At 42.9% G+C, this 27,854-nt stretch overlaps 1 protein-coding gene across 2 annotated transcripts in view; it reads left to right on the top strand.

The window, feature by feature from the left end:
• Positions 1–27,854, top strand: part of hydin (HYDIN axonemal central pair apparatus protein) — an 81,238-nt gene that overhangs the window by 27,251 nt on the left and 26,133 nt on the right. For both annotated transcript variants that reach the window (XM_014149087.3, XM_014149088.3), the window contains exons 9-29: positions 177–360; positions 1,910–2,009; positions 2,602–2,720; positions 3,481–3,704; positions 8,904–8,971; positions 10,606–10,838; positions 12,042–12,142; positions 12,421–12,556; positions 12,781–12,945; positions 13,229–13,381; positions 18,526–18,764; positions 18,883–19,144; positions 20,390–20,533; positions 22,167–22,310; positions 22,479–22,792; positions 24,332–24,451; positions 25,783–26,071; positions 26,609–26,818; positions 27,101–27,238; positions 27,355–27,529; positions 27,620–27,747. In XM_014149087.3, the coding sequence (XP_014004562.3) occupies positions 177–360; positions 1,910–2,009; positions 2,602–2,720; positions 3,481–3,704; positions 8,904–8,971; positions 10,606–10,838; positions 12,042–12,142; positions 12,421–12,556; positions 12,781–12,945; positions 13,229–13,381; positions 18,526–18,764; positions 18,883–19,144; positions 20,390–20,533; positions 22,167–22,310; positions 22,479–22,792; positions 24,332–24,451; positions 25,783–26,071; positions 26,609–26,818; positions 27,101–27,238; positions 27,355–27,529; positions 27,620–27,747 (3,646 nt within the window). The remainder of the gene's footprint in view (positions 1–176; positions 361–1,909; positions 2,010–2,601; positions 2,721–3,480; positions 3,705–8,903; positions 8,972–10,605; positions 10,839–12,041; positions 12,143–12,420; positions 12,557–12,780; positions 12,946–13,228; positions 13,382–18,525; positions 18,765–18,882; positions 19,145–20,389; positions 20,534–22,166; positions 22,311–22,478; positions 22,793–24,331; positions 24,452–25,782; positions 26,072–26,608; positions 26,819–27,100; positions 27,239–27,354; positions 27,530–27,619; positions 27,748–27,854) is intronic.

The raw sequence follows: 27,854 nt of genomic DNA on the forward strand, positions 1-27,854 counted from the left end.
CACATCAACAGACATTGATTTCCTGTAAACAAACATCTGAAGTGACCCTTAGCTAATGGATCATCAGAAAAGCTTGAGGATCAGTCCAGATCAATGCTGTTCTATGTAGCCTGTTCAGATGCTCCTCTGTCCTCATCCCCCACTCTCTCTCTCTGTGTATCTCTGCTCTGCTCTAGGTTCTGTTCCGAACTGCAGCGGGAGGAGGAGGATGACATGGATCAGTTCCTGACAGAGTGTGACGCAGACCCCACTCTACGTGACCGTCTCTCCCTGCTCTCACGCACCTTCCAGGACCGACGCAGGCAGCTGAAGGAGGAACGGCTGTCCTTCTCAGACAACTACATCACAGTGGAACCTCTGGTGTGTGATGTAGAGAGAGGGTAGAGGGAGGGGCATTTACCGTGTACTGATAGCAAATGTTTTGTTATATACCGTAAAGTACAATTTTCCTGTCATACAGGACTTTGTGCACGCACACAGTCAAACAAAAGATGAATTACATGATATAATCACTCCTGGTGATCCTCCTCTAGTAAACCTACAGTATGTGTTGAGTCACGAAGTGCAGTGCATTGAAGGCACAGTTTTCTCAAATATCATCATATTTTCTTATACAGCAGTAGCCATGCCTTCTTGCATGCCAAAATCCTCAATAATTGTTGGTTTGCATTGCAATGTCTAAGGAAACTTTATACACTAAATTAATGGATGCACTTTATTACACCACACCCTGTACTAGTATTCTGTACCTACCACTATAACCCAGTGTGGTGTCTGCAGCATAGGGCTTTGTTTTTCCATTGCCTGGCTCACACCTCCAGCCTCAGGTGACAGTGACAGATCTGGCTCTGTGGATTACTCAGCTGTGGTGGAAGACAAACCGCAGCCTTTAAAGCACATTTAAAATGCTCTGCTTATAATTCTGCCACTTAGCAGTGAGTCACTGCTCCACAGCAGCTATAGAAGTCCCATGAATATTCCTATATTTCATTTCATATTCTTCAACCCTATTTGTGTTTGTGGCAATGCACTTATGAGGGGCCATGTGTTCTTGTGTGTGTGAGAAGTATCAGTGTTCCCAAACACTGTGGGAGACTGCCTGATGAGTCAGAGGCATGGCCACGTGGATCTGATTAGCCTCTAACCTGATTTCACCTGCTGTCTCTGAGTCTGACCAATGGGCTGAGACGCCCCTGGGGAGACAGCCACTCATTCTCTCATCCATCCTGACGAAACCCAACTCGCCCTAGGCATCTGTTAAGCACACTAGGTCCTAAGGGAACTCTCACAATCATTTGACCTTGATGCCTCACTGTCAGAGAGATGGAAAACAGAGGGGAAAACAAACTCAACCCCCCCCCCCCCCCCAAAAAAAGCAAGGCATCCAAAAAAGCCAAGCTTTCCAGGGACAAACTCTGCAAGCAAATATTCTGTAAAGCACCTTGAAGAGGGGTGCTCCATCAGCACAGAGTGAGGCCCGAACCCCACCGTTACCCCAAGGCAAACGTGTCCTTCTGCTCTCCAGAGCTCTGCTGGTTATGACTGCATTAGTGTCTTTCTAACTAATAAGTGCTACATTCATGAGCACTCAGCTGCTTTTATTTTCCACTTGATGACTATCTATTTAACAGACACTATCATTTGGACAGAAGCTTTATACATATCTTTCATCAGTGTTGAGTTGTCTTTGCTCTTGCAGAATCACAAGTGTATAAGGGGAAGTATTATAATATATCATTTAAAATTATATATCAAAAGTATATCATTTAGCTACTCTACACTGTCTTGACACATTTGACACATGATGGATTGTACCACTTTCTCCTCCAGCAGGATTTCAGTAATCATGTTGCTACTGTAAGATGCACATTGTTTAAAGTTGCCTCTGTTGCCTTTGTGTTACTTGCAGGAGGGGGACATTTGGCCAAACACCACCTCAGAGGTCAACATCATTTTCAAACCACAGGAGGCAAAGATTTATCAACAGACGGTCTATTGCGACATCACAGGTGAAGTTTGATGCCATTAGATCAGAGAGAGGGCTCATGGATTTACTACAGTATTAACTAAGTTGTGTTTGATGTTACAAACAGAAGTATGATGAACAGAAATAAAATGGTGCATTTATGAGAAAGCCCCACCTTGGATTTGATCAAAAGTGACAAGGCCTGAAAATGTATTCTATTTATGCATTTTGTAAAAGGTGTTTTCTGGTATTATAGTCGAATCATATAGCCTACAAGCCATAAGGCAAAAAACGTGTTAGTTCACAATTATATTTCTATCCTCTCATACTGACAAAGCAGTTGTTGGTTGATTTGCATTTGGTATCCATCTATATTTCCGGTGCCGGAGGTCAGATTTCCATTAATTTCCATGACTGACAGAGTTTCATGGGCAGGTGGTGACCTCAATAACACAAGTCATAGAGAGTTGATTTTTGCCTAAAGGGCAATGTACAGTATGTCTAGATGTTTTCATTACACACCTGTGTTCTGCAGATGTGCTTGATTCATGCTCATTTGTTTACATATATTCAGTTTGTTTATTTAATTCCGTCTTTGTATTCTCTGCCTTCGTGCTCTTCGTTATCCACATTAGGCCGTGAGTCTCGCCTACCACTACGGATAAAGGGGGAGGGGTTAGGCCCCAAATTACAATTCAACTTTGACCTCCTTGACATGGGTACCATCTTTATTGGCTCCAAACACAGCTATGAGGTACTTAACCTTAGTTAGGAGATGTACTAACAATATTAAACAAAGCTAAGACACAAATCTTTCTACACTTACACTGAATGAGAGTTACAGAGTTTTGTTTTACACCTTTGTTCCAGATTATCAGCCCTCCCAACAAATGAGACTCATAATGTGCAAGGTCCCAGCTGTTGGAGGTGCAGAAGAGTTAGACAGGAAATAGAGATGTACTAGAAATAACAGCACTGTGATTATCCCCTGTAATAAGATGTGTCTCACATCAAAATAAATCACATTATTGCTGCTGGTTGTCTGCAGATACCCATACTTTTGAGTAATTTAAGTATAATTGTTACAACTGTTAGTCTTATAATAGAACAGCACATGGCAGGCTCTCTTTGAATTCACTGTTAGATTAATTATTTAAGGTATGCCTACCCAGTCAGCCCCTTTTGTTTTTAGGGCATTCATGGCAGCCTTGCTGTAAAACCCTGTGAAACTGGTTCCCACAGAACAAGACTGTAGGATCATGCATTGTTACCATATTACTAGCTTTCCAAAGCCAGCAAACAAGTATAGATAAGACCATGGAATATACACTGCAGTCACAATACACATGAATTCTGATTAGGCTAAATAAAAAAGTGAGAATATGAACACACAGAAAACAGTGCTTGGTTAATCAAATTCTATATTTACATAGTTTGGTTTTCCCTACAAATGTCCCCTCTCCCTGTTTAAACCTGATTTGACTCCACTATCCATCCATGCACTCTCTTCTCAGGTGCTTCTGTCTAACAATGGGCTCATCGAGGCCACCTTCAAGCTGGTGCCTCCCAGCTCAGGGTTTGGCCAGTGTTTCTCCTTCAGCCCTACTGAGGGGATGGTTCCCCCTGGGGCCTGCCAAGCCATGGAGGTCTGCTTCTCCTCCAGCACCCTGGGGGTCTTCTCTGAGGAGTTCATCTTCACTGTGGGGGGAAACCCACAGCCTATCAGCCTCACGTTTAGGTAACACTCGCCCTATCACCCCTCTCATCCATCCCAGCACAGTTCTCAACCTCCTCATCATTGTCTTGTTAGGGTCTGTACAGTACATCACCACTGTGGTAGATAAAGCATTGGCGAGCATGTCCAGACACATATATCAGCTGGGTGATTCTCATGAAACCAGCTTTAAACATGTCTGTAGCAAATTGAGTTACAAAACCATGAAGCATCTGCAAAAATCAACTATCATTCTAAAGACAAAGATGTCTAGTGTTTGGCAAATTGTCTAATTTTAAATTACATTTTACATTTTCGCCAGAATTTAGAAAACCTTCACCCCAAATTCTCATTACCGAAATTTGTCCGGATTAAATCTCAGATCATTTTATACAATTTTACATAACTTATTTGAATAAAACTAAAAATATGTAACGGATAACAAACGAGGGGTTATGCATTCTATGGAACATAATTAATGACGTGGAAGGTGTGTTCCACGACACGCTAGTGGAGTAGAACTGACCTTCCACGGAGTTGCATTATTTTCCATAGAACGCATAGAGCCCCGAGTTGATTATCCCTTTTTTACAATGGCTATAATTGAACACATTTTCCGTTTGCCGGTAGAAATGTGTTCAGCATTCACTGAAGTAGCTAGCAAGTTTACTAGATAGCTGCAGTAGTTGCCAAGGTAACCAAACAAACAAACTTGGCTTAACAAACCATCTGTCCTAGCTTGCCACGATGAAAATCGAATTCAACAATGCCAATAACGTTTTCAATTCGACTTTTGCTTTCAAAAGCAGCTCAAACACAGAACGTGTAAGAATGAACTATAGCCATTGCATTCTACTGACCAAATATACCATGTGTTATAGGGAAATAATTTACACTCTAGAATACCAATGCCATGGTATATGTTACTGTAGTTTAACCATATATCATAAAAATAGGAGTAGATCTAAAGGAATAGTCCTTAGATGAGCACAAGTTCAGTTAATTTATTTGCTTAAATGCCCTCAAAATTATGTTCTTATTCTCAAACACCCCCTTTACCCCACTGTGCCTTCTCATGACCAAAATGGCTAAAAAGCTCAAATTGGGAAAAAGTCAGAGAACCATTACCTTACCAACATGGAGAGTATGAATGGGCTTAGTGATGTGGTCAATTGCTTGCTCACTCATTACAGCTGTCTCCTATTACTTGCAGATTAAGCTAAGGTCCTCTCATTACCGAAACACAAATGTCTCATTACCGCGTCATTTTTAGGTCCGTTTCATTAATGAGAACCTTAATTTCTGTATTGATTATATGCTAATTGTAATGTATAGTCAATGGGTGTGCTGTGCTGGTAACTTTATTTATTTACTAGGACCACATACCTATTGTATAGATTTTTTATAAAACAACAGTTATTTGACTAAGTAGGGTTTGTCAAGAAATATGGGATGTATAAACCCCATTTAACTTACTTTAAGCCACAATCTGCAATTTGTGTTTCAGCAAAGAGTAACCCCCCCATGGTGACATGTGTACCTGTTTTCACACTTAAGTACACTGAGTGTACAAACATTAGGAACACCTACCTAATATTGAGTTGCACTCCCTTTTACCCTCAGAACAGCCTCAATTTGTCGGGGCATGGACTCTACAAAAGTGTTCTAAAGGGATGCTTGCCCATGTTGACTCCAATGCTTCCCACAGTTGTGTCAAGTTGGTTAGATGTCCTTTGGGTGGTGGACCATTCTTGATACACACAGGAAACTGTTGAGTGTGAAAAACCCAGCAGCAACAAGTGTGAAAAACCCAGCAGCGTTGCAGTTTTTGCACACTCAAACCAGTGCGCCTGGCACCTACTACCATACCCCGTTCAAAGGCACTTAAACACACTGCTCAAAAAAATAAAGGGAACACTTAAACAACACAATGTAACTCCAAGTCAATCACACTTAGGAAGCAACACTGATTGACAATAAATTTCACATGCTGTTGTGCAAATGGAATAGACAACAGGTGGAAATTATAGGCAATTAGCAAGACACCCCCAATAAAGGAGTGGTTCTGCAGGTGGTGACCACAGACCACTTCTCAGTTCCTATGCTTCCTGGCTGATATTTTGGTCACTTTTGAATGCTGGCGGTGCTTTCACTCTAGTGGTAGCATGAGACGGAGTCTACAACCCACACAAGTGGCTCAGGTAGTGCAGCTCATCCAGGATGGCACATCAATGCGAGCTGTGGCAAGAAGGTTTGCTGTGTCTGTCAGCGTAGTGTCCAGAGCATGGAGGCGCTACCAGGAGACAGGCCAGTACATCAGGAGACGTGGAGGAGGCCGTAGGAGGGCAACAACTCAGCAGCAGGACCGCTACCTCCGCCTTTGTGCAAGGAGGAGCAGGAGGAGCACTGCCAGAGCCATGCAAAATGACCTCCAGCAGGCCACAAATGTGCATGTGTCTGCTCAAACGGTCAGAACAGACTCCATGAGGGTGGTATGAGGGCCCGACGTCCACAGATGGGGGTTGTGCTTACAGCCCAACACCGTGCAGGACGTTTGGCATTTGCCAGAGAACACCAAGATTGGCAAATTCGCCACTGGTGCCCTGTGCTCTTCACAGATGAAAGCAGGTTCACACTGAGCACATGTGACAGACGTGACAGAGTCTGGAGACGCCGTGGAGAACGTTCTGCTGCCTGCAACATCCTCCAGCATGACCGGTTTGGCGGTGGATCAGTCATGGTGTGGGGTGGCATTTCTTTGGGGGGCCGCACAGCCCTCCATGTGCTCGCCAGAGGTAGCCTGACTGCCATTAGGTACCGAGATGAGATCCTCAGACCCCTTGTGAGACCATATGCTGGTGCGGTTGGCCCTGGGTTCCTCCTAATGCAAGACAATGCTAGACCTCATGTGGCTCATGTGGCTCGTTCCTGCAAGAGGAAGGCATTGATGCTATGGACTGGCACGCCCGTTCCCCAGACCTGAATCCAATTGACCACATCTGGGACATCATGTCTCGCTCCATCCACCAACGCCACGTTGCACCACAGACTGTCCAGGAGTTGGCGGATGCTTTAGTCCAGGTCTGGGAGGAGATCCCTCAGGAGACCATCCGCCACCTCATCAGGAGCATGCCCAGGCGTTGTAGGGAGGTCATACAGGCACGTGGAGGCCACACACACTACTGAGCCTCATTTTGACTTGTTTTAAGGACATTACATCAAAGTTGGATCAGCCTGTAGTGTGGTTTTCCACTTTAATTTTGAGTGTGACTCCAAATCCAGACCTCCATGGGTTGATAAATTGGATTTCCATTGATTATTTTTGTGTGATTTTGTTGTCAGCACATTCAACTATGTAAAGAAAAAAGTATTTAATAAGATTATTTCATTCATTCAGATCTAGGATGTGTTATTTTAGTGTTCCCTTTATTTTTTTGAGCAGTATATTTTGTCTTGCCCATTCACCCCCTGAATGGCACACATACACAATCCATGTATCAATTGTCTCAAGGCTTAAAAATAATTATTTTACCTGTCTCCTCCCCTTCATCTACACTAATTGAAGTGGATTTATCAATAAGGGATCATAGCTTTCACCTGGATTCACCTGGTCAGTGGATTCACAATGTCATGGAAAGTATACAAATACTTTTTGAGATCAACTGACACTAACCAAAGAGTTTATCAAATTGAACAACTCCTGTTTAATTTACATGTTCCTAATGTTTTGTACACTCAGTATATTTTTTATTTTAATTTATTTAACTAGGCAAGTCAGTTAAGAACAAATTCTTATTTTACAATGATGGCCTACCCCAGCCAAACCCTCCCCTAACCCAGACAACACTGGGCCTAATGTGCATCGCCCTATGGCGGGCCCCGATCACAGCCGGTTGTGATACAACCCGGGATTGAACCAGGGTCTGTAGTGACGCCTCTAGCACTGAGATGCAGTGCCTTAGTCTGCTGCTCCACTCAGGAGCCTAAAAATACTGTTGTTGTTTGATATCCCAAGAAAAATGTTGGTCCATATCTCACGTATTTACAGTAGGTACTTTATAGGCATATTGTGTTATATATAAAATTCCTTACAACCATAAATATCCACGTACTAATACACCAATATTACCTGTAAAGACCTTGGATATTTTTTTGGGTCACTTTGTTACGTTTTAGTCTACTTTTGACTTTTGAAAATACTGTACGTGCATGTACTTACATTACTTATACTGAAATAAGGGGTATTTTAGTAAATTGCATTAAGATCAGGGATTTTAGTATTATGCAAGTCATTTGGGATTAACAAATGGCACACTTTGATGATTTGTTGGCTTACTGAATCTCTGATAAAGATCAGTAAAATTTTGCTAAACTATGCAACACTCATTATCAAAACATGTAGTCTCATCTCCGAAACCTGCTTATCATTACCGTAATGCACCAATATTTAGGAAATATTAAGAAAAATGTAACTTTAATTTAGCAATTTTGGCTTAATCGCATAGTGTGTTTTTGTTCTTTATCCAAATATGTGTGCATAAATAAAATGCATACATAAGTGATTATGACAAAAAAATATTCTAAAAAGGTTATGTGTTAAGGTAATGAGATAAATTACAAAATAAATGTTAATAATTTATTCGTAAATATTTACATTTTCAGAGTTATGTTTAATTTAGGTCTTTTCTTTAGACTTTGAAAACTGTTGTGGTAATGAGAATTTTTGCATTGTCATGGTATTTGTGGAAATTGTGGTAAAATACATAATATCTGATCCAAAAACATAATAATAATAATTATTAAATAAATAACTACAGATCCTAATCTCAGTGGTCCAAGAGGAAATTTCATGAAAAATGACAGTTTCGTGAGAATGACCCAGCAATACTTTTTTGAAACTACTTTTCTGAAAAATATGACCTACATTAATCCAACGAATGCTTTGTCTCCTGAATGCTTGAATACTTGCTCTCCCTGACTTACACGTTTGATTAGCACATTTTATACTCTAGGTTTGAGTAAATGACTCCCTTAAGGTTGTGTTTAAATTACAGAATTACCCTTCCACACTGTCATCCAAGAAATTGACTGATCTTGTTTTTTTCTTCAGTTGCTCTATACTTGCCCAACCCAGTGTAATTATTATGCATTGCCCAGTGACCTTCATGCTTGCTGGTCAACACAAATGTATTCTGTATTTCCTGGCTTTTTTATCTCTTGTAGGGGTTGCGTAATAGGCCCCACTTTTCACTTCAGCGTTTCAGAGCTCAACTTTGGGGATGTGTCCTTCGGTGAGTTAAGCTATGGTTTGTTTTTCATTAATCCTCATTGATGATGCCTGTGATGCTTGTGTTTGGCTTGGGGGCAGATTTATCAAACAGTGCATTTGAGACACACTGATAATACCTTCTGCTTTGTATTTACAGTATAAAGCACAAGCATAGCAATGAATAACAAACGCAAATAAACAACCATTACTGCAAGTCTACGAAATAGATGTAGCCCACAATATACACTGAGTGTACAAAACATTAGGAACACCTTCCTAATATTGAGTTGCACCTCCTTTTGCCCTCAGAACAGCTTCAATTAATCAGTTAGGGACTCTCTAAAAGGTGTCAAAAGCGTTCTACAGGTATACTGGCCCATGTTGACGCCAATGCTTCCCATAGTTGTGTCAAGTTAGCTGGATGTCCTTTGGATGGTGGACCATTCTTGATACACACAGGAAACCTTTGAGCGTGAAAAACCCAGCAGCGTAGCAGTTCTTGACACACTCAAACCGGTGTGCCTGGCACCTACTACCATGCCCTGTTCAAAGGTACTTAAATCTTTTGTCTTGCCCATTCACCTTCTGAATGGCCATGTCTCAATTGTCTCAAGGCTTAAAAATCCTTCTTTAGCCTGTCTCCTCCCCTTCATCTACACTGATTGAAGTGGAGTTAACAAGTGACCTCAATAAGGGATCAAAGCTTTCACCTGGATTCACCTGGTCAGTCTATGTCATGGAAAGAACAGGTGTCCCTAATTTTTTGTACACTCAGTGTATAATTAACCAATAAGGCCCGAGGGGGTGTGGTATATGGCCAATATACCACGGCTAAGGCCTGTTTTTACACACAACGCAACGCGGAGTGCTAGGACACAGCCCTTAACTGTGGTATATTGGCCATATATCACAAACCCTCGAGGTGCGTTATTGCTATTATAAACTGGTTACCAACGTAAAAATAAATGTTTTGCCATGCTCGTGGTATATGGTCGGATATACTATGGCTTTCAGCCAATCAGCATTCAGGGCTCTAACCACCCAGTTTATAATTGGCAATGTGTATTGTTTTGCAGTAATAGTCCCATACAAACATTATTGGCACACTATACCTTCTTGCAACATTTACTGCACACATTTACTCCCACTCCTCACTGCAAAGTTGTCATTTTGGATCTCCTAAAATAGGCCTTACTCACTATTTGACCCTTCCAAAAATTGTCATTGGCATTGGATTTATTTTGAGCAGGCCTATCTCTCCTACATTTTTATGGTCCACTTAATACTTTGCCTGCAATGCATCATGCATGTGCATGGCTTACAAATGGCTTACTGTAGAATGAGACTAACACACTATCAGCCACGGTAGAATGCACATTTTTCTTGTGATCAATAACAGCAAAGGTCTTCGCAGACATAATATTTAAGTATGCTATGACACTTTTTTAATCTCAGTGGTTATTTTTGTGGCCATTTTCCTCACACAAACCATACATTTTAAAACCTTACAGATAAATCAAAGTCTTGATTATGAGTTGCCCTGTGGCATTGCAGCTGTATATCAGATAACAGTGTTTGGAATTATCTCTGCACTAACCCTTAGAACTGTAACATTGCTTGCTCTGTGTTTCATTCCTTATCCCTCCTATCCTCCAGGTTTCCCGCACACACTGACCTGCAGTTTGAACAATACTTCTCTGGTTCCTATCAACTTTGGGCTGAGGGTTCCAGGGGATGGCAGTGGCCCTCCCAGCATCACCAGTGTCTCCCAGGTGTCAGACCTGAGTAGGACAGAGTGGAGCTCCAGTACTGTACCAGACCGGCCCATTGAGTTCACCCTGACACCCGACTCAGGAACCGTGCGTCCTCAGGGACTGGTTGACATCCAGGTGTGTTAAAGGAGCAGGGAGCATTACCAGAAAGTAATCAAACATTATTCCAATGAAAATGTGCTTATGTACTCACTGTAGAAGAGTACCATTTAATTATGTTATTAATTGCGGTGCTGTTGGGTCATGCTGAGTCAGCTAGCTTTCCAATTAGTGCTAAAGTGTATGCTGTAGGTTTTTCATTTGAGATTTAGAATAAACTATTCATTGGATTAATTACCCCTAATCGAAACGGATTTAATCAATGATAGCCCCTGAGGGGGGCAGACCGTAATTATAATCATCCTGTGGAGAAGTTGAATATAAAAAAAAATCTGTTGCAGATAAATCCCTGGGGAAGCTGCCTTTCTCCTTGTGGCTCTGCAGAGCTCTGATTATTACATCAGCCTGCTCTGGCTGCCTTTTGTTACTGAGTGTCATACGCTGGTCTTTTCCTATCAATGGGAGACTGTTTGGTCTTTTCCCATCACTTTTAGCTGTCAGCAGCCCTGCAGTGGGCGTATCAGGGAATCTGTGCAGCTGTCTTCGGTGCTTTGTATAGGGTGTCTCCTGTCTGCTGCCCTCCCTTTGGCTGTCTGCAGCACGCTGCTCTGCTCTCCAGCCTAGTGACAGCACTGTGGCACTCCGGGGCTCTAATGAGATCTCTTACAAGACCAGAATAATGTATGTAGAAGAGGTCAGGGGAAGTCAAATGTGCTGGAGGGAGATAATCTTCATCACCTAGACCAGGAAATGGGCCCTGGCTAACCTTTCAAAGTATAGGAAGTTACTCATGGATTGACCATGCAGTCTACTCTACATCCTCTGATGAAAGTAGCTTAGTAGGGTTCTACTGTATGTAATATAGGCTATGTCAAGAAGTGTAAAGAAAAAACTAAAGGAACATGATTGCAAATGATTGCAAATTAAAAAAGTAGTGTAAACTAAATATATTTTCAGGGTTCTCCCCCAGATTTTTGAAGAAGGCGGTGCTGCTGAGTACGGCCGGGGGAAGGCCCAGAGGGTGGAAGTTTAGAGCAAAAAGTGGTCTTATATGATAACACATAAGTACTTCTTTTTTTTTACAAGGTGGAGCAGCGCCTCTCTTACATTCTTTGGGGAGAACCCTGATTTGCCAAACAAGCACAGTAGAGGTACCATGGTTATGTCATGGCTATGTTTGTTTGTTTAACCAGTATGTCTGCTGTGTACCTACATCTGTAGGTGACCCTGTGCTCCAACAGTGTGCAGCGCTACAGCCTGGCTCTAGTAGTGGACGTACAAGGGGTTGGGGAGGATGTGCTGGCCCTACCCATCAATGCCAGGTTAGAGTTCTAGATCCAGGGTCAAACACACCTCTTAGCTACAATAATGTCCTGATTTATGATCAGGGGGGGGAACTCCTCATTCAGAGCAGATGATTAATAGTCCTTTCATTCATTTCAATGTCAGAGACTCCTTATAGAAAACTACTTCATAACCTCAACACATCAATGTGGAGCTGTAAGCACATAGGGATAATTGTTCTACTGTGCAGGCCAATATGTGTGTAACCTAAAAGGTGAGTGGTGTATTAAGCTTGGGTAAATGTCTGTGTCCGTAGGTGTGTCATACCAAATGTTCTTCTGGATACCCCAGTACTACAGTTCCAGAGATGTTTCCTGAGTTACCCTTACGAGCAGTCAGTGAAGCTTACTAATGACAGTGACCTGCCTGCATGCTATGGCCTTCTGTTCCAGGTTAGATTTGAAGTGTTACTGTTTTTTTATAGTGTTTCAGTGTCTCTGACTTTCTCGTCTCTCCACCATCCATTTGTCTTTGCTCTACGCTTGGCTTCCCTTGATCACTGCCAAGGGGCCATTCTATTGTCTTTGACAGACAAGTTTATCAGGCCACTTACTCTCTGGGTGTTTCAGTGCTTCAGGCATTTCTCTAACACTGTGTCTGTGGTCCCTCTCTCCAGGAGTATGAGGAGTACCCGTCTCTGCTCTACTCCAGTGCCCACCCACGAGGGGTCATTCAGCCCCACAGTGCTGTGGACATCCCCCTGGCTCTGCGGGCTAAGACTGTTGGCAGGCTTCAACAAACGGCACAGATTGCTATATTTGGGAAGAAGGAGCCTCCTTTGGTGAGATTATGTCTGTGCTAGTGTGTGTGTGTGTGTGTGTGTGTGTGTGTGTGTGTGTGTGTGTGTGTGTGTGTGTGTGTGTGTGTGTGTGTGTGTGCGTGCGTGTGTGCGCGTGTGTGCGCGTGCGTGTGTGTGTGTGTGTGTGTGTGTGTGTGTGTGTGTGTGTGTGTGTGTGTGTGTGTGTGTGCGTGCGTGTGCGTGCGTGTGTGCGCGTGCGTGCGTGTGTGTGTGTGTAGCCTTGCATTTATACCCCTGGTCCCTCTAATTTCTTGTAATTCCATAGAACCTGCTCCTGTCCTGCATTGGGGAGGGTCCGGTAGTCCATGTGATGACCACAGAGGTGGCCTTTGGCAGCATACCAGTTCTGACCGATGTCTCCAGAACACTGCAGCTCTCAAACCAGTCCCCGATACCAGCACGGTTTGTGGGTCAAATGGTGGGTCAAACTTAACAAGGGTAAATTCTCTCTCCCTTTAACCGTTGGCTCTGTTTCCCTCTGCTCATTTTCTGCTACATGCTGCCTCTGATTCATTTCTAACCTAATTCAGTGTGTAATTAATGACTTAATTGGTTCAATGCTTTGTTAGCTTTCTAGATATCAGGCTGCCAGTGCAATCTAATCCCAATAGCAACTCATCAGACTTTTACATTTGCTCCATGGCCCTTCCTTTATTACCGTGTTACATCTGTCCTCCTAAATCTTCATAGTCTTCAAATTCGAAACATAACAATCATAATTTCATCGTCTTCAATTAATTAATTCTGCAGACTTTTTGCGATAGATGGGGCTTTGTTTACTCTCGCCCTAAGATTTTTTACACAGTAATGTGGGTTTGTTCTATTACACATACTGTACATCGTGTTACTAATGAATCCACTGAGTATAGTGTTTGCTCTGTCTCTATTTCTGTTTGATGCCTCTTTTTTTGATTGGAACCCTGCTATGCTGGGGCCTTCTAGTACTGCAGTCTACACACACACACACACACACACACACACACACACACACACACACACACACACACACGGTATCTTGGATTGCGCTTAAATCCTTAAAGTGCAGTGCTGTGGAAATGCGCAAACCCTCTTTTCTCCTCCAAGGCTAAAGAGCTGTGTGTTAATAAGGCAGGAGTTTTTACAGAGCAATTTCAAGCATCAATCGTTGGTGATTCTTCCAGAATTATATTAGAGTCGATCGATAGCATGGCAAAGAGCCAGCCAACTGGGCACAGACGTCAGTTCACCATCTAGTTTTGATTTACATTTGGTTGACTTGTCAACTAGCGTGAATCCAACGTGAAATCAACAAAAAATGTCACCATGTCATTGGATTTAGATGAAAAGTTGGGTGAAAAGAAATACGAAATTCCTTTACATTGATAACTTTTTAAAAACCGATCCATTTTCCATGTTCATTCAATGTCATCACATTGAATGTATTTGTTAAAATAACATGGAAACAACATTGATTCAACCAGTCTTTGCCCAGTGGGAAGTAATACTGGATCGCAAAAGAATGTGAAAGATTTAAAAACAAAGCATACATTCTATTTGTACTTTGTCATTAGTATATTCTAGACTTTTCATGATGCTGTTCAATTTACTGAGTTTTGCAGTGGTTTCCATAGGCAGCCCAATTCTGATCTTTTTCCCAATCACATTAGATCTTTCACATCAGATCTTTTTCAGAGCTGATCTGCTTGGTCAAAATACCAATTAGTGAAAAAAAGATCAGAATTGGGCTGCCTGTGTAAACGCAGCATTTGACATGCCATGGTTCAAAACAATCAATTTTATTAAACCTCTCTAATGCACGTCTGATCTGATTATTGAAATTTCAGCTGGGTTGTTCTTCACTCAGTTCCCCCTCTCAGCGAAGACACCCCTCCATGATCACCTTTGTATCGACCGGCAGCTCATCTCTCACTAGCTCTCTGCCACATAAAGCCTGAGAAAGTGAACTATGACGCTCAGGCTGTGTTTACACAGGCAGCCTAATTCTGATGTTTCTTTCACTAATCATATCAGCTCTGAAAAACATCTGATGCGATTGGTCAAAAGACTAATTAGTGGAAAAAAGATCAGATGACTCCAGAATTCACACAACGCTCACATGGATGGTTAGCGTGTGTCTTCTATGTGAGGTGTAGTGGATCATTGTCTCAAGGGCAGTTTACTCCCCTTTCTCTGCAGGTCTATCTGTAATGAGCTGACATGCCACTTTGAACTGCAAGTGAATATAAAATACACTGTAGTGTACGCTCTTAGATAAAAAGGTGCTATGTAGAACCTTAAAGGGTTCTTCGGCTGTCCCCATAGGAGAACCCTTTGAATAATAATTTTTGGTTGCAGGTGTTCCATGTCCAATCCTTTCTACAGAGGGTTCAACATGAAACCCAAAACGGTTCTACCTGGAACCAAAAATGGTTCTCCTATGGGGGTAGCTGAAGAACCCGTTTGGAACCATTTTTTTGTGGGTTCCAAAAGAGTGTAGAGAGTCTATTAGAATATATTCATTATGACTAGACATCTTCCTAAAAATGTACCCTCATTCTGTCTTACAGGCTGGCAGAATATGTTTATGTCTGAATGATCGGTTGGTTCTACATGACTGCTAGTAACATTAAGATCTTCTGTCGCCAGCAGACCATGCTCTGTTCAATAAGGTCTCCTCCACACTCGAACACACACTGAAACTCCAATTAAATCCAATGCATTGCACAATGTCAGTGTAAGGAAGTTGCATGTTGTAAAAGTGAGTATTACTGCCCTTGCTTATCTAGTTTGTAGACTAGCGAGTTTGTTAGATAAGATAAGCCCCCTGCAAACACTGAGCTCATTCAGGTTCTTTGGTTGGTTGCTGTTCAAAAGCAAACGTCATGATGGCAGTCAATTGTGATGATTCTGCTTAGTCCATGGAAGCATCCAGACAGTTGGATGAGGCCTCCAGTGTGGTGGTGAAATAAAGCATCATCTATCAGAATCCCAGAGCTGGATTCAGTCGGAATATCCCAATTAAAGCATTATGTGTATCAATCAGGATGCTGCTGCATGGATAATTGATTTTAGTCCTCTTTCAGCTAATAGCTAAGATATAGAGAGCTGCTGGTGCACTTTGGGCTTATCGCTTGATGTGAACAAGGCTGAAGATGTGGTTGTAGAGAAGATTAATGTGTCTTCTTTTTAGATTAGTTCCTTATTGAATGTAAATTCATTCAAATCGATCAGAAATCTGGAATGGAGCAGAATAGGATGGGGAAAGTAGGTTTCTCAGCTTTTTTTCTTTAGATGAAACACATTTTCAGATAAAGATCCAATTCTCAAACTGAATTAGAAGGAAGACTATTAGTGAAAAACAAGCATAGCGGGGTGATCCTTGTATCTATATCAACACAGCGTTTGGGCTGTTGATCTGAATAAACCTCAGCCTGTCTGTTATTGTTTCAATTAGCAGCTTCACATTCTCTGTAAAACTGATAGACGAGTGAGCATCCCCACTGCAGACTTCCTCTGCCTCCACCAGGCTCCCAAGAGGCCCACAGATAAGACAGTATAAGTTGGGAAGAGACTGGAGGGAGCCCGGACTTGCTATTACTATATGGCCTCTCATTGTAAAACACTGCATGGCTCTAGAGCCAGATAAGGTTCTGCTAAAGGTGTCAAATTGCTTCTTGTGTGCTGCCCTCGTTTTATTTCTCAATCTAAAGCACTCAGACCCTCTGTAAGAATGGGCCAATAATAGAGTTTAATAGAACATACAGTGAGGGAAAAAAGTATTTGATCCCCTGCTGATTTTGTACGTTTGCCCACTGACAAAGAAATGATCAGTCTATAATTTTAATGGTAGGTTTATTTGAACAGTGAGAGACAGAATAACAACCAAAAAATCCAGAAAAACGCATGTCAAAAATGTTATAAAATGATTTGCATTTTAATGAGGGAAATAAGTATTTGACCCCTCTGCAAAACATGACAGTACTTGGTGGCAAAACCCTTGTTGGCAATCACAGAGGTCAGACATTTCTTGTAGTTGGCCACCAGGTTTTTACACATCTCAGGAGGGATTTTGTCCCACTCCTCTTTGCAGATCTTCTCCAAGTCATTAAGGTTTCGAGGTTGACGTTTAGCAACACGAACCTTCAGCTCCCTCCACAGATTTTCTATGGGATTAAGGTCTGGAGACTGGCTAGGCCACTCCAGGACCTTAATGTGCTTCTTCTTGAGCCACTCCTTTGTTGCCTTGGCCGTGTGTTTTGGGTCATTGTCATGCTGGAATACCAATCCACGACCCATTTTCAATGCCCTGGCTGAGGGAAGGAGGTTCTCACCCACGATTTGACGGTTTATGGCCCCGTCCATCGTCCCTTTGATGCGGTGAAGTTGTCTTGTCCCCTTAGCAGAAAAACACCCCCAAAACATAATGTTTCCACCTCCATGTTTGACGGTGGGGATGGTGTTCTTGGGGTCATAGGCAGCATTCCTCCTCCTCCAAACACGGCGAGTTGAGTTGATGCCAAAGAGCTCCATTTTGGTCTCATCTGACCACAACACTTTCACCCAGTTGTCCTCACTTCAGACGGGCATGTATATGTGCTTTCTTGAGCAGGGGGACCTTGCGGGCGCTGCAGGATTTCAGTCCTTCACGGCGTAGTGTGTTACCAATTGTTTTCTTGGTGACTATGGTCCCAGCTGCCTTGAGATCATTGACAAGATCCTCCCGTGTAGTTCTGGGCTGATTCCTCACCGTTCTCATGATCATTGCAACTCCACGAGGTGAGATCTTGCATGGAGCCCCAGGCCGAGGGAGATTGACAGTTATTTTGTGTTTCTTCCATTTGTGAATAATCGCATCAACTGTTGTCACCTTCTCACCAAGCTGCTTGGCGATGGTCTTGTAGCCCATTCCAGCCTTGTGTAGGTCTACAATCTTGTCCCTGACATCCTTGGAGAGCTCTTTGGTCATGGCCATAGTGGAGAGTTTGGAATCTGATTGATTGATTGTTTCTGTGGACAGGTGTCTTTTATACAGTTAACAAGCTGAGATTAGGAGCACTCCCTTTCAGAGTGTGCTCCTAATCTCAGCTCGTTACCTGTATAAAAGACACCTGGGAGCCAGAAATCGTTCTGATTGAGAGGGGGTCAAATACTTATTTCCCTCATTAAAATGCAAATCAATTTATACATTTTTGACATGTGTTTTTCTGGATTTTTTGGTTGTTATTCTGTCTCTCACTGTTCAAATAAACCTACCATTAAAATTATAGACTGATCATTTCTTTGTCAGTGGGCAAACGTACAAAATCAGCAGGGGATCAAATACTTTTTTCCCTCACTGTATGATCTCTATTCATAAAAGGGTTCAATGTCTGTTGTTGCCTTTGGCTAACCTCATGGATGTTTGGCTAACCTGAGGATGTTTAATCAAAATTACAAACATACTCTTACAAAGCCCCTCAGTGAATCTATCGTGCATCTGTTTTGGCTCACTGCATACTTTATACGGTATGGTACGTGATTCTTTTTCTATTACCACCTCAAATGTTAGAACTTATGTAACAGAAGTCCACTGTATTTTTCCAGGTGCGCAGCAGGTCCCTGTGGCGGGTGGAGCCAAGTGAGGGAGAGGTTCCACCCCAGGGGAAGCTAGAGCTGAGGCTAGTGGCTCACCTGGATGACACCCTGCATTTCCAGGACAAGCTGCACCTGTCCATCCAGAATAGTGAAACACACACCATCCCTCTCTCTGCTACTGGCAAGGGTACTACTATTGTCACCAACCGCCCTTTTGCCCCCAGTCTGGACTTGGGAGCCCATTTCAGGTAGGCATAGCTACGACTGACTGAAAGTGCATACGTTTACATATTCAATCAAGTCAGTCATTCAAATCCTTTTTATTCTTTCCCCCTGAAACCTTGTCTTCTGTCCTCTCATCCCCAGCTCTGGTCCATGTCAGTACCATTTTAGAGTGACCAACCGAGGTCGCCGCTCCCACCAGCTGTACTGGACAACGGAGGGGTACCCCCAGTTTCGCCGAAGAGTTCCCCCACCCGCCAACACCACCAGGGAGGGAAAGGGTCGCAGCTCCCTGGTACCCCCACCTGTAGATGGGCCAGTCTTCAGCCTGCACCCCATGCGTATGGAGCTGGCCCCGGGACACACTGCCGACATGGTGCTGGAGGGCTCCTCTGACTCTCCCAAGGTGGGAACATGAGACAATGGTGTTAAACACTCCTCTGTCAGACACAACCTAGATATTCAGTTGAGATCTAGAAACATACACACTCCCTCAAAATACACATACGGTATGCTTCTCAATGAAAATCTATGCGGATCGTGCATTGTGTGTTAGGGAAAAAATGCTTTGGAGTCGACATTGACGACAATGGTCTACCTCAACACCTAAAGTTGTTGAACTTTGTATAAATTATTGAATTTTCTTCCCAAGACCTACTATGTTTCACCATATTATACCTTTATGAACTCCAGTTTGTTCAGTGTTTGATGATAGTAATCACAGCTGGTTATTAACATTTGATAACATTTGAACAAACGTGAAATACAGTCAGTGCACTCTTAGCTAGCATATTAGATCATGACACAGGGTGTTCAAGGTTGAATTCTACAGAGATAAAGGTGTAGAATCTTCCCAAAGTAACACTGCACAGGCCTGGGTGTTGACTTCCTCTCTGGGGTATTACTGGGATGCCTATTGATTGAAAGAAGGAGAGGGAAAGAAGCAAGAACCAGAGATAAGCCCACGCCACTGCAGCCTCTGCTGATCCCCTATATCTTTGAATGGCTATTGTGGAGTTGTAATTCAGGAAAGCCCAAGCAAAGCAGAGCGTGGCTATGTCTTTGAAAAGCTTTGGCAGGGCTGTATTTCTGTTGAGTAGTTATAGGAAACTATGTCACGTTTATACCTAAACAAGGTCAAAAGCTGAGCTTAAGTGCAGAATTGTATCTGCCGGTATAAAGGTTGTGATAGCAGTTGATGTTATTTTTCAATAACACAGACCCCAAAGCAAATCAGGGGTAGAAAAATAGGTTTATTCAAGAGAACAAATCAAAGTTGTTATGCTGGGACAGATGTTCTTTCTTCCCTGTCCTCAGTGATTCTCCACAGAACAAAGAGACAGGATGTAAGTTATAACCCATCCCTAGCTTGTGGTTGACCAATTAGAATTCCTTGCAGTAAAATTGGGCCAATGGTCAAATACCAAGTATCCTGTTTCAGGTTCAATGTATAGACAATTCGAACCAATGAGAACTTGCCACATGTAGCTATGAGTCCAGGACTGAAACCCCATACACAGATTCTAAACAGATGTTGAACTGAAAAACAACTATTTCCATTGATCGTTAATTTCCTATTGTCTTAAAATATTCTTATAGTTGTCTTGAGCTAATGGGACGTGTGTACTGAATACCTGTGTTTCTAACCCAGGTGGTCCGAGAGAGGCTGGTGTGTCACGCCATCCTAGGTCACCAGAGTGGGAAGGAGCGCATCATGACGGTGGACGTCACATGTCGGTTTGTCTCACCCATCCTGGACATCTCCTCCCAGCAGCTCAGCTTCTATGTGGAGAAGGTGTGTGACACCAATCACCCATCATCCACATTTGCTGCCTCTCTGCTCACACCTTACATAGCAGAAGCAAGCATTGGTGCAAGTGCATTGAAGCCTTAGTGCATGGAATTCTTCTCATAAGTTTCTACAGTCATGGTGTATTTCATAATGCTTGCAGTGTTTCCCCTATATGCATTTAGCAGCGGCGTACCGTCACTGCTAAATCATGGCCGCCACTGTAAAAAATGTTTTATATATAATGTAGATGTATAGATGTATGCCACAGGGTGACCCCGTCCGCCGCCCCGCAGGAAGACCCATCCCCCCTACTAACTCTGCCACCGCTGCTGAAAAAAATCCTAGGGGAAACACTGGCTTGAAACATTAGACCTCACATCAGTCATTTGTTCATTGAAGGCATTCAATGTTCAGCAGATCAGTGGCTGAGTTCTGTTGAGAGATTGTGTTTATTCAATGTTCTCCAGCTCCAGTGTCAGGAGTCGATTGCTCCATGAAGCTGGATCATAGTAATTATCTCCTAAGGAAATTATACTGTATGCTTCTGCACCAGTTCGTTCCTGATTTATGATGTGAAGATGGCAATGGTTCTGACAGAGCACAAAGCTTTGCCCCAGATTATGTTAGTGTAACCAATAATATATGGACCCAGTGGACAGGAGAGGAAGTTGTTGACCAGAGGGGTTCGGCTCAAATCCAAAATTAGTCCACTTATTGCAGTATGCTTAAACCTGAATACACATTATGCCTATTGGAAGATGAACTTGGCTTTAAGCTATTTTCAAGGATTCAATGGGGATAGCAAAAAGCACTTTGCACTCTCCATCTCATATCATCAGAATGATTGAATTCTGAATGAGAGAAAGAATGAGGCGTCACCACTATCATCATAATGAAATGATTTCCTGTCCCCCCTATTTTACTTTTATTATCACTAGCACAAACTCTATCGCAATGTTTGTATTAACGCCCCTTTTCATGCTGAACCTGTGCATATTTTTACACATACCTAACATCTCCTGGAAGCTGCTTTCAGGTTCTGTTGCTGATCAGCCTTTCAGAAATAAAAGTTATAATTTATTTCAGTGGAATTCTTTTATCTGACTCTGTCCCATTCATCTATGTGTTGACAGCCTTGCCTCTAGATTTACAGGCTGCTTGTGCAGCAGTGCTCTCCGGGATAAAGCAATTAGAGAGAGGGAAATGGGATAGGGGAAGGAATGGAGAGGGAGAGGGGGAGGGGGGAAAAGGAATGGGTAAGGAGAGACAGCAAGAAATAAAGGGATAAGAAATGCAGTAGAGTTGAGAGGACGAGGGAGAGAGGCTGAGAATGAATTGCAGATGTATAAGGCCTGCTGTACATTGTGTTGCCCACACAAGAAAGTGATAGATAGAGATTATAGATTGAGTTATTTCTTCTTTGCTTAACCTTTATTAAGAAGTTACTAACTGCAGGGCAGCTTTTATATGGGCATTATAGTCAGTTGACTCCCAGTCTCTAGAGTTTACTGTATTGAATACCGGTAGTTACTCTTAACTTATTTAATTCATCTTCACAATCAGTCTTATCTTTCCTTTTCTAATGTGTTTGTGTGTTACAATTCTGAACGTGTGACTGTTGGTGCCCCCACTGCAGGCTCCAGGTGTCTCTCTGCTTCCTCTCTACCAAAAGCTGCTCCTGAGGAATGTGTCGTCTCTGGCCCTCTCTCTGCAGCTCACTTTGGCTGAGCCCTTTGGTCTGTCTGACCACGATGGTGATCACACATGTGTCACTTCTAAGGTACATCCTTCTGCAGGCAATACTTGTACAATATATCACAGGGATTATAGCCTTGGTTCATACTTAACATAATCTGACACGGTTGATTATTTAAACATTTTAGGTGGGTATCTGTGCCTAGTATTGAGGGGCAGGTACCATATTATGTCCATGTCTCTGTGTTGGTAGACTTTGGTACTGGCTGTAGGAGTGCAGACGGAGCAGTGGGTGCGCTTCGACCCCTTATACCGCCAGGACAGTATGACGCGGGTGGCTGAGGAGGTGCTGGAGGTGCGCTACTCAGACCATCCTCAGCAGGACACGGTGGGCCTGAGGGGAGAGGTCCACTTCCCCAACCTGCACTTCTCAAGCGCGGCCCTGGACTTTGGCTGTGTACTGAACCACACGGAGGTTCAGCGCCAGCTCACCATGACCAACTGCAGCCCTCTGTCTGTGTCCTACCACTGGGCCTTCCTGGTCGACCAGCAACAGTACAATATCAGGTAGAGAGCCTAGTCCACCTCAACAACATCACTGTTAGACTTGTTTAGCCACCATCCCTGGGAAAGAAAACTCAGGAATTAAGCAGAGAATATCCCTGACCTTTGTATGTGTACTCCTAAAAACTTCATTACCTTCCTTATATTGGATGGCTTATTGTTATAAATGGTTGGGGACATTGTTTATTGTGGTTCCACTGTTTATTTGAGATTCTATTGAGGCATAGGAGGGCTCCAGTTTTCATGTAGTTCCAGGAGGGGACAGATGGTGCAGTAGCAGCTGGCATAGCCGAGGAAAGGAACTCCTTATTAAGACTCCATTTAATCAAGCTGTTCATTTCCCCCTCAACTGAAAAGATGCTGAGCACCAGACTGCTCATCAAGCCACTTTCCTTCCTCCTAAGAGGCTGATACGAAGTTCCACTCCTGTAAACTGTGTGTTTGAAATGTGTAAGCACCTACCATAATGTACTGTACTGGAGTGGCCACCTCTGGGATTATGGATTTAAAGTTGTCTGAGATGGGAAAAGCAAGATGATTGCACCTTTAGTAAGGCCAAATCCAGCCATTCTCTAAGGAAACCAACAGGAAAAAATTATCTGAGACGCTTCAATAAAAAGTTTGATCTACTGACGGTGCACACATATTGCTATTTTCATCTACATCTCTACCTTGGCAGCCATTCCTTGGATCCATCTTGAGAACACAATGTAAACCAGTCCAAAAGCCTGTCCTTGGAAGTGACTACTCAGCACCACACTCCCTTAATCTCCTCACACCAGTCAAGAAGGGATCCAATCTGTTACACTACAACTATTTGGCTACTATTTCAAGCTATCTATTTTGAGGGAATATGAACCTCAAGCAGCTCCACAATATGTAGTTGCCTTCAGTAGATATCAGTTCATTGTGCACCGAGATATATAGACTCCATATCAGTGATGTCCTGCTTTTTGTGATCACAGCAGGGTTTCTGTAGTGTGTACAGATAACAGATTTTCTGCAAAATAATTTGATTGTAGAAATTATTATAAGTGAACTAGAAAAGAAAAAATACTACACTCTAAGCACTCAAAGTAGTCAAAAGGCCCATGCTGGCTTTGATGTTAAATCTGAGCTGTCAATACAGCTCCAATCTCGGGCAGTGTATTGTTGAGTTTTTATAGTTTTTAATTGTTCTTCAGCTGCTGCCATGTCCTGCCTCAGAGGAATCAATAGCGCTGTCTGTGGGGCTATAGTGCGGGCCAGGGAAGATTTATCACTCAGCCTCCTGCTTTTCATTTCTCCAGACCCACCCCTTAGAAGTGGATGACCCTTCCTATCAATATTCACAGGGTTTACACAATGCACAGGCCAACCTGCTAATTAAATACCTATCAGTAATTCAATCATTGGTGATCCTGCTATTATTATTGCACCATTTTCATCCGCTTAGCTAACTGATTTACGGCGTGTATGTTGCTGACGGACAGTTTGTCTTGACCAGCTCAAGCCCCTTGCTGTCCATTTCTGATTTGGTGCTGATGGATTACACTTCCTCAGGTTTCCAGAGCAGACCAACGTGAGTGAGGGAAGAGTGACCACCACACATGAGGAGGAGAGGGATACACAATGGGACCTGTCCAAAAATAGAAACATTGACATCAGAGTGGACTCAAACAGGTCTGATCCTGCCGTTCACCAAGCTCCAGTACTTGCACCCTGTTTCTGAATAGAATGAGCAATATAATGTATTTATATCATGCCAACATATAGAGAGATATTTGAGATCAGAGATTCACAGCAGGCTTATTTCATACGATAGTGACTGCATATAGAATCCCATTTTTTTTACTTCACATTAACTGGAAATAATTCCAAATGGTTGAAGAACTGGATTGTCAGCATCTAGCCCAATTATAGCAGAGAATAATCATTTCAGCGTCTCCCATGAGGGTCTTCACTTCAGTCAATCTTTGAAAAGGCATTGGGCTTCGTGGGCTACATAAACGATATAAAAAAAATCTACTTTTCTCTCTGCTGATAGTTTTGTGTAATTGAAATGTTATTTGTTCCAGAGACTTTTGAGGTGTCTGGGGATTAGTGTGATGGAATGTCAGCACATACACACACTCGTGCACAGACACACACATGCACATACATGTGCACTCACACACACACACACACACACACACACACACACACACACACACACACACACACACACACACACACACACACACACACACACACAAATGCTTACAAATGAGAGCAATGGGACAAGATAGAAAGCTTAAAATCCTATATTGTATAGTGAGAGAAAATATGGTGGTTCTTCCTGACAGTGGTCCTCTGGAGAATATTCATTTTACTTGTTAAATGATCTTTGCTGGTGGCACGAACTGCCATAGAATTCCCCATACAACACTGCCCCCTGCTGTTACTCCCCAAAACACCTACTCTTACTATAGTCTGCAGGCACTACCTGCTTTGTCTCTTTCATCACCATGTCTCCTTGTATTTTGTATCTCTGTATGTATCTGTGTTTCTCTATGTCGCCATTTCACTACATTTCTGTCAATGTGCATGTCTGTCTCTCATTTATTATCTGGCAATATCTGTCCGGTCCCCTTTCTTGCAAAATATGTTTTCAGTTCATTGGAGCAGTTCTATTAAAATGGCAGTAATTAATGAGCGTTCTGTAATGAATTAACCTCATGGATGTACCAAGCGTGTAGCTACCGAGGAGGGGACAGGGAGAGAGAGAGACGAGAGAGTGTTGTTGGGGGAGGATCAGGAAGCTTCTGAGAGGACTTACTGTGCTAGTATGAATTCTTTCACTGATTTATTTTATTGCTCATTTTAATAGATAAATTAAACTTTATTTTTTACTTTGTTAATGTGTCTGTTACTTGGATCCCTTACTTGATCCAAGATTAAATATCCAGTGAGTTGTCTTTATTACAGTTCAATACTGTAGATATAACATAACACAATATATACTTATTCTTCAGGGAAATTGAGGTTCCCAAACTGTTCCTGGATGAGAAGGTGGAGGAAGAGAAGGGAGACCAAGAGAATGAGACTAAGGAGGGGAAGGGCACTCCCAAAGATCCCCTGTCAGCTCCAGTCACACTCACTCTCATCACAGAAGGGAGGCAGAGCCAGGGGCGAGGCAGCTACAACACCAGCAGACAGGAGATCAGCAGGACCTCACCAGCACAGTGGCCAGCCAGTACTGATCAGAACACAGGCACAGCAAGCCGCACTACAAAGGACCACCCCAGTGTTGGAGTGGAGGAGGTACAGTACACACTATCAGGTGCCCAGCTGATAAGCTTTCCTCTCTGTTTTGGTAGGATGGAGTTTTGGCCTTCCATGGTGACATCACCAGGTGGTAAATTAATTAATAGACCAATACAAAAGAGTTCCGAACCTCTCTGCCAATAACAGCTAGTTTTCAGTTTTCCCCTCCCCACTCAGACCAGGCAGTCCTAGCAGAATTCTTGTTTGAGAAATTGATCTTTGCTAAGAAGCTATTTTCGATTATTTTTCACCATTTTAATTGAAATCAATCACAGTAAGGTACTTAATTGTTACTCAGAAATGATTTAATATTGAGAGAAAATGGCTGCATTGGAACCAACAGAGAACATTGTTGAATTGAATTACAGTATTGAATCAAAGTTTCTCACCTCTTATCAACTATTCCTTTGTGCATCCCCTAACCCTCTCACTGTTGTTCTATCCATATGTCCTTGCCTTTCTCTATCGGTCTATCATTGTTCTGACCTACTGTATACCTCCTTATATGTCTCTCCTCCTCTCTCCTTGATGCAGGTGTTTGATATCCTACCTATATATGGGGTGCTGGAGCCAGGTGAAAGCCAGCTGGTGTCCTTCTCCTTTTACGGTCATGCTGACATCAGTGGTCAGGTTCTGGCTCTGTGTGAGGTCGAGGAGGGCCCCACGTATGAAATCACACTCAAAGGAGAGGCTTCACTAGTCACCTACAGCCTGAACAGAACAGAGATAGACTTTGGCCTTCAGGTATTTGTACTATGGTCACCCTGAGGCTGTGTTAGTTGAGTCCAGTTCACTTGTGAAGGATAGAGGTATCTGTGTTGGCTTTCTTTGCTTGTGTTTTTCATTCGTCCCTGTTTGGGTATGCAATGAATGCATTCAGGTAATTATCATTGATATTCAAACAAGGACTTATTGATTTTTTTATTTTTAAAGGAGTGAATCAGCAGAATCTTATCCTTGCCGGTTCAGCATACATTGTTTGGATCCATTCCCGCTCTTCTTCTTCTTCCCTTCTTTCTCCTGCAGTTGTTTGACCATGTGGCCGAGGCAGAGATCACCCTGAGGAACACAGGGAAGGTGGGCTTTCAGTTCAGTGCTCTGTTGGGGGAGAAGGATGTGTGTGAGGACCCTCGGCCTGGACATCCCCTGGTCATCCCCAAAATGGTGAGACAGCCCACAGCACAGGGGATCCCTCCCTTTCGCTACCAATCCTTTAGTGTAACTACATACACCCTTTATGTATTTTATGTAACCCTTTGTTTGTCTCTCATTACTCAAAGGGTTACATCGAGGCGAATGCAGAGCAGAAGCTTTCAGTGTACTATCTCCCTGGGGTCCCTGAGGTTTTCCACAAGACTTTCCAGCTGCAGGTGGCTTTCTTTGAGCCAGAGAGCATCACTCTCAGAGGAGAGGGCATCTTCCCCAGGGTGTGCCTGGACCTACCCAGAGAGCTCAGTATGTGCCTTTGGTCATTGTGGAGGTCTATCTCGATACTCCAAAACTGTTTTGTTGCAGTGTGTAACTTGCTATTCTTGTATTGTGTAGATGATGAGAGGTATACTGCAGTGGTGAAGGAGGCCAAGGAGGCTCTGGAGGAGGACAGGAGGGAAGTGGGCATCAGCCGGCCTGCTACTGGAAATGGCCACCTGTCAGACAAGGACTACATCCCTACAGTCAGTACCTACTGTAATACAATCACTCATCACTTTCACCTTGATTCATGTACAGTGTATTTGGAAAGTATTCAGACCCTTTGACTTTTTCCACATTTTGTTACATT

The sequence above is a fragment of the Salmo salar genome, chromosome 16 (assembly GCF_965601325.2).
Source record: "Salmo salar chromosome 16, fSalSal1, whole genome shotgun sequence".
Lineage (NCBI taxonomy): Eukaryota > Metazoa > Chordata > Actinopteri > Salmoniformes > Salmonidae > Salmo > Salmo salar.